The sequence below is a fragment of the Eubalaena glacialis genome, chromosome 6 (assembly GCF_028564815.1).
Source record: "Eubalaena glacialis isolate mEubGla1 chromosome 6, mEubGla1.1.hap2.+ XY, whole genome shotgun sequence".
Lineage (NCBI taxonomy): Eukaryota > Metazoa > Chordata > Mammalia > Artiodactyla > Balaenidae > Eubalaena > Eubalaena glacialis.
The window spans coordinates 122,585,598-122,593,648 of NC_083721.1; the positions used below are offsets into that span (position 1 = coordinate 122,585,598).

Genomic DNA, 8,051 nt, shown 5'->3' on the forward strand with positions numbered 1-8,051 from the left:
TACCCAAAGCAATCTACAGATTTAATGCAATCCCTATCAAACAACCACTAGCATTTTTCACAGAACTAGAACAAAAAATTTCACAATTTGTATGGAAACACAAAAGACCCAGAATAGCCAAAGCAATCTTGAGAAAGAAAAACGGAGCTGGAAGAATTAGGCTACCAGACTTCAGGCTATACTACAAAGCTACAGTAATCAAGACAGTATGGTACTGGCACAAAAACAGAAATATAGATCAATGGAACAGGATAGAAAGCTCAGAGATAAACCCACGCACATATGGTCACCTTATCGTTGATAAAGGAGGCAAGAGTATACAGTGGAGAAAAGACAGCCTCTTCAATAAGTGGTGCTGGGAAAACTCGAGAGCTACATGTAAAAGAATGAAATTAGAATCCTCCCTAACACCATACATAAAAATAAGCTCAAAATGGATTAAAGACCTAAATATAAGGCCAGACACTATGAAACCCTTAGAGGAAAACATAGCAGAACACTCTATGACATAAATCACTGCAAGATCCTTTTTGACCCACCTCCTTGAGAAATGGAAATAAAAACAAAAATAAACAAATGGGACCTAATGAAACTTAAAAGCTTTTGCACAGCAAGGAAACCATAAACAAGATGAAAAGACAACCCTCAGAATGGGAGAAAATATTTGCAAATGAAGCAACTGACAAAGGATTAATCTCCAAAATTTACAAGCAGCTCATGCAGCTCAATATCAAAAAAACAAACAACCCAATCCAAAAATAGGCAGAAGTCCTAAATAGACATTTCTACAAAGAAGATATACAGATTGCCAACAAACACATGAAAGAATGCTCAACATCATTAATCATTAGAGAAATGCAAATCAAAACTACAATGAGATATCATTTCACACCGGTCAGAATGGCCATCATCAAAAAATCTACAAACAATAAATGCTGGAGATGGTTTGGAGAAAAGGGAAGTCTCATACACTGTTGGTGGGAATGTAAATTGATACAGCCACTATGGAGAAGAGTATGGAGGTTCCTTAAAAAACTAAAAATAGAACTACCATACTACCCAGCAATCCCACTACTGGGCATATACTCTGAGAAAACCATAATTCAAAAAGAGTCATGTACCACAACGTTCACTGCAGCTCTATTTACAATAGCCAGGACATGGAAGCAACCTAAGTGTCCATCAACAGATGAATGGATAAAGAAGATGTGGCACATATATACAATGGAATATTACTCAGCCATAAAAAGAAACGAAATTGAGTTATTTGTAGTGATGTGGATGGACCTAGAGTCTGTCATACAGAGTGAAGTAAGTGAGAAAGAGAAAAACAAATACCGTATGCTAACACATATATATGGAATCTAAAAAAAAAAGAAAAAAAGAAAGAAAAAAAATGGTCATGAAGAACCTAGGGGCAAGACGGGAATAAAGACGCAGACCTACTAGAGAATGGACTTGAGGACATGGGGAGGGGGAAGGGTAAGCTGGGACAAAGTGAGAGAGTGTTAGTGTATATATGGATATATATACACTACCAAATGTAAAATAGATAGCTAGTGGGAAGCAGCCACATAGCACAGGGAGATCAGCTCAGTGCTTTGTGACCAGCTAGAAGGGTGGGATAGGGAGGGTCGGAGGGAGACAAAAGAGGGAGGGGATATGGGGATGTATGTATATGTATAACTGATTCACTTTGTTATAAAGCAGAAACTAACACACAATTGTAAACCAATTATACTCCAATAAAAATGCTAAAAAAAAAAAGACTGACTATAGATGTAAGGACACACAGACTGAAAGTGAAGGGATGCAAAATATGTTTCATGCAAATAGAAACCAAAAGAAAGCTGGGGTAGCTATAACTATATCAGACAGAATAGACTTTAAAATAAACACTGTAATATAAGACAAAGGTGGGCATTACATAATGATAAAGTATCAATCCAACAAGAAGATATAATATTTGTAAATATTAATGTACCCAACAAGGAGAACCTAAATATATAAAGTAAATATTAACAGACCTAAAGGGAGAAATTGACAGCAGTACAATAATAGTATGGGACTTTAATACCACACTTGCATCAATGAATAGATCATCCAAACAAAATCAATAAGAAAAGCCAACCTTAAATGACACATTAAACCTGATAGGTTTAATACATATATACAGAACATTCCACTCAAAAGCAGCAGAATACTCATTCTTCTCAAGTGCACGTGGAAAATTCTCCAGTCTAGGTCATATATTAGGTCACAAGACAAGTCTCAATAAATAAGAAGACTGAAATTATATCAAGCATCCTTCTGACTACAATGGTACGAAACTAGAAACCAATTACAAGAAGCAAACTGGAAAAATCACAAATATGTGCTTAAACACATGTTATTGAACAACAAATGGGTCAACCATGAAACCAAAAAGAAACCAAAAAAAAAAAAAAACCTTGAGACAAATCAAAATGGAAATGCAACATACCAAAATCTATGGTATGCAGCAAAATTGATTCTAAGATAGAAGTTCAGAGCAAAACAGGCCTACCTCAAAAAATAAGAAAAAATCTCAAATACTCAATCTAACTTTACATTTAATAGAAATAGAAAAAGAACAAATGAAGCCCAAAATTAGTAGAAGGAAAGAAATAATAAGATCAGACCAATAATAAATGAAATAGAGACTAAAAAGACAACAGATCAATGAAACAAAAAGCTGGTTCTTTGAAGAAATAAGCAAAATTAACAAACCTTTATCTAGACTTACCAAGAAAAAAGAGAGAGGGCTCAAATAAATAAAATCAGACATGAGAGAGAAGTTACAACAGATAACAAAAAATACAAAGGATTATGAGATACTACTATGAAACTAGAGGAAATGGCTATATTCCTAGAAACATACAAATTTTTCTCATAGTGGGCCAAGAAGCAAGTGTCAACAAATTTCAAAGAATTGCTATAATTTGGACATTGGTGTCTAAGCAAGTAACACTAAATCAGAAGTTGATAAAGATACATGTTTTTAAATATTTTGTACACATGGAAACACGTAAATAAGTCACGGATAATAAGTAATGCATAATGAAATTTTAAAAATACATTAAATTGTAAAATGTGAAAACTTCTAGAATGCAACTACAAATGTTAAAGAGAAATGTATAGCTGTAAATACTTATTGAAGAAAAGAAAAGAAGTGAAAAATTAATGAACCTGGTATTTATCTCTAAAAAGTTAGTAAAAGAACAGAACAAACTCAAAGGAAGCATAAGGAAAAAAATACTGAATTATTGATCAAAGATAAATAAACAGTATCCACACCTGGTCTCTAGATGGAAAAGAACTTTCAAAGCAAGTAAGTCACAAAGCAACAGACCGCTAAATTGGAATATCTTAAACTTCTGTGCCTCACAACAAATCATAATGTTAAATATTCAAAAGCAGACAATAAACTAAAATATATGCTTCAAATATGACCAAGAAATAATATCCTTATATTAATAAAAATTTTACTTAAATGAGAAAAAGGATCAAATTCCAAATGGAAGTGGACAAAGAATATGAAAAAGTAATTTATACAACCATTAAAGAGGGAATACAAATAATCAGCAACCATATGAAAACATTTTCAAAAACATGAAGAAAAGGAATAAACAGCAATGAAATACCCCTTTTCATTTTTTTTTCATAATGATGAACTCTCAATGCTGATGAAGATTTAAGAAATCAGACACTCATGAGCTATAGGTACAACTTTGGGGGAAAAAATTGAAATATCCATTAAAAATTTTAATGTTGATATTTTTCAAATGTATTAGTTTATTCCAAAAAATTAGGAGATGCAGACAAATAATTATGTGTACTCATAAATAGCAATGTATAATCTATGTTGCAAACTTCACTCTAATAAATAAAAAAATATTAAAACCTAAAACTTAAGGTATGAGATTTATTAAGCACACTATGAGCTATCTCTAAAATAGAATGTTAAAGACTCAAAATAAATGCTCAGTAAATGAGTGTTAATAACATGGATATTCAGGATATATTATTCAGTGAAAAAAGCAGGATATAAGCATACTATAATACCAACTGTGTGTCTGGAAGGAACTTGAACCGAAACATTAATGGTAGATCTTGAGATGAATGAAATTATAAGTTTTTCCCTTTTTTCTTCCTATATGTTTATATATTGAGTATATATGAATGAAAAAAATACAGAGAGAAATAAGTTGGAATTAGTTGCTGTTTTCTAAGGGAAATTAATTTATATTATATTCAAATTTATTATTTTGGTGTATTTAAAAGTAGTCTATCATTCTTAAGCCCTTAGAAACTGGTTCCTCACAGGTCTGATCTTCAGAATTCTGTTTTAATATGTTTTATAATCATGTTTTAATAACACAGGACCTAAAATTCACTCTCAGGTATAAGGTCTATAACTGTTTCTACTATTAAACCAGCTTAATTACATTTATTTTTCATTTTCATCCTAGGACTGCATATATTTTGAATTCTGGTCATAAGAATCAGCCTGAAAGATCATGCCAGAGATCACTGGCATTAAGTTTTGCCAGCCCTCAGCAAAATTAAACAAATTTCACTTAGAATATCTAAATAAAGTTTTGTTTCACTAAAATTATTTGTATGAATTTTTCTGCATAACAAACCACACCAAAATTTAGGAACTTAAAAAATGATCATTGAAAGCAAAAATAAACAAATTGGACATAATCAAACTTATAAGCTTTTGCACAGCAAAGGAAACCATAAACAAAATGAAAAGACAACCTATAGGCTGGGAGAAAATATTTGCAAATGATGCAACCAACAAGGGCTTAATTTCCAAAATATACAATCAGCTCATATGACTCAATAATGAAAAAGCAAACAACCCAATCAAAAAATGGGCAAAAGACCTAAACAGACATTTCTCCAAAGAAGACATACAGATGGCCAATAGGCACATGAAAAGATGCTCAACATCATTAATTATTAGAGAAATGCAAATCAAAACCACAATGAGGTATCACCTCACACCAGTCAGAATGGTGTCATTAAAAAGTCTACAATGACAAATGGAAAGGGTATGGAGAAAAGGGAACTCACCTACACTGTTGGGGGGAATGTAAATTGGTACAGCCACTATGGAGAACAGTATGGAGGTTCCTTAAAAAACTAAAAATAGCATTGCCATATGATCCAGCAATGCCACTCCTGGGCATATTTTCAGAGAAAACTCTTATTTGAAAAGGTTCATGCACCCCAGTGTTCATAGCAGGACTATTTACAATAACCTAGACATGGAAGCAACCTAAATGTCCATCAACAAGTGAATGAATAAAAAGATGCATATATTTACAACAGAATACTACTCAGCCATAAAAAAGAATGAAATAGTGCCATTTGCAGCAACATGGATGGACCTTGAGATTATCATACTAAGTGAAGAAAGCCGGACAGATAAAGACAAATATCATGATATGACTTATATGTGGAATCTAAAATACGACACAAATGAATTTATTTACAAAACATAAAGAGACTCACAGACATAGATTATGGTTACCAAAGAGGAAAGGGGGTGAGGGAGGGATAAGTTAGGAGTATGGGGTTAGCAGATACAAACTACTAAACAACAATATCCTACCATATAGTACAGAGAATTAAATTCAATATCCTGTAATAAATCATAATGGAAAAGAATATATATGTATCTTTTTGAATTATTGTTTTCTCCAGATATATCCCCAAAAGTGGGATCCCTGAATCATATGGTAACTCTATTTTTAGTTTTTTAAGGAACCTCCATACTGTTCTCCATATGGCTGTACCAATTTACATTCCCACCAACAGTGCAAGAGGGTTCCTTTCTCCACACCCTCTCCAGCATTTGTTATTTGTAGACTTTTTGAAGATGGTTATATTACCTGTGTGAGGTAAGATACATGCACCCCAATGTTCATAGTAGCACTATTTACAATAGCTAAGACAAGGCAGCAACCTAAATGTCCATTGACAGATGAATGGATAAAGAAGATGTGGTACATATATACAATGGAATACTACTCAGCCATAAAAAAGAATGAAATAATGCCATTTGCAGCAACATGGATGGACCCTGAGATTATCATACTAAGTGGAGTAAGCCAGAGAGAGAAAGACAAATATCATATGATATCACTTATATGTGGAATCTAAAAAAAAAAATGATACAAATGAACTTATTTATAGAACAGAAATAGACCCACAGACATAGAAAACAAACTTATGGTTACCAAAGGGGGAAGGGGGGCAGGGATAAATTAGGAGTTTGGGATTAACGTATATACATTACTATATATAAAATAGATAACCAACAAGGACCTACTTATAGCACAGGGATATATATATATATATATATATATATATATATATATACACACACACAACTGAATCACTTTGCTGTACACCAGAAACACAACATTGTAAATCAACTACACTTCAATTAAAAAAAAATGATCATTGTATTTAGCTCAGGATTCTTCTGTATAGTTCTCCTGGTCAAGACCTGGCTCACTCATGCATGTGCAGTCAGTAAACAGATTGGCTGGGGACTGTCACATCCCAGATGGCTTCATTCATATTTCTGGCTGTTGTCTGAGGCAATAGGGGCATCAGGTCACATAGCTCTCATCATCTAGAAGGCTAGCCAAAGCTTTTACACATGACTATATTAGAAAAGCAGCAAGAAAGTAAGCTCAAATGTTCATGCTCATTTCAAGCTTCTGTTTCTATTGTACTTACTAATGTCCCACAAGCCAAAGCAAGTCAAATAGCCACGTCCAGATTCGAGAAGTGGAAAAATGACTCAATTTCTTTATGGGAGTTGCTGCAAAATATTGTGGCTTTTTAAAATTTTCCCCATTCTACCATTGTCCACCCTCTGGTTATAATTATTTCATTCTCCCCACATGAAAAATATCCTCAACCATCTCAGAACTTCTAAGACTCTCTCCTTATGTCATCAGGTTCAAGTCCAGTATCACATGATCTGCATCTTTTGTGAATGCAAATGAGGATACTTGGATGCAGTTCCTCTTGATTCAGAAACTTCAAAACTAAAAACACCCAACAATAGTGAGCCAAGGGCAAAATAACCACAACAAACAAATGGACTCCTCATAGCAATTTTAGAATTGAGATGGGCATGTGTTGCCAGCTCCCCTTACTCCAGGAACAGAGAATATTCTGCCCTCTGGCAGTGGCTCTCTAGTCCATCATTCTCTGTGTCTCTGCCCTCTGGGATTTTGGCTCTGCCTTCTGAGACATTTTTCCTTTTCTAAATGAAATGGCCATGTTTTTAACTAAGTAGCTTTGTAGACTTCTTCCTACCTACGGAAAGTTGGAGACAGAAGTCTTTTCATCTTAAACTGGCTCAGCCTCTTTTAGTCTATGCTAGTATAACTCTCTTAAAAAACTGTATGGCTTTCCATGTATCAGATTTAGCCCTCTCTATTAGAAAAAGCCACATCCAGTCTTCTTTTCAGGACAGGCAAGATAGCTGGGTTCTAAAAGCAGCCAGAGAATACATCCTTATACACAAGCACTTTTCAAGCCTCTGCTTACATCAAGTTTGTTAATGTCCCATTGGCCAACTCAAGTCACATGGCTAAATCCACATTCAAGGGACATTTAAAGAGATCCCACTCCTTGATGGGAGGCACTATAAAATATTGTGGACATTTTTTTTCACACTCCACCACATGATTTAACGGGTAATTTTTCTTGATTTGAGTTTGCTATAGACTGAATATTTGTGTCCTCCAAAATTGATATTTTGAAACCAAATCTCCAATGTAATAGTATTTGGAGGTGGGGCCTTTGGGAGGTGATTAGTTCGTGAGAGTGGAGCCTGCATGAATGGGATTGGTGCCCATATAAAAGAGGCCCCAGAGAGCTCCCTTGCCCTTTCACCATGTGAAGTTATAGCAAGAAAACAGCTGAGTATGAATCAGGAAGGGGACCCTCACCAGACACTTAATCTGCCAGCATCTTGATCTTGGACTTCCCAGATT

General features: G+C 34.2%; 1 protein-coding gene across 1 annotated transcript in view; it reads left to right on the plus strand.

The window, feature by feature from the left end:
- LOC133093646 (phospholipid scramblase 1-like) overlaps nucleotides 1-4,587 on the plus strand; it is a 31,028-nt gene extending 26,441 nt beyond the window's left edge. Inside the window, exon 7 of the mRNA XM_061193576.1 lies at nucleotides 4,491-4,587. Coding sequence (XP_061049559.1) covers nucleotides 4,491-4,587 — 97 coding nt within the window. The remainder of the gene's footprint in view (nucleotides 1-4,490) is intronic.
- Nucleotides 4,588-8,051: the final 3,464 nt, after the last annotated feature.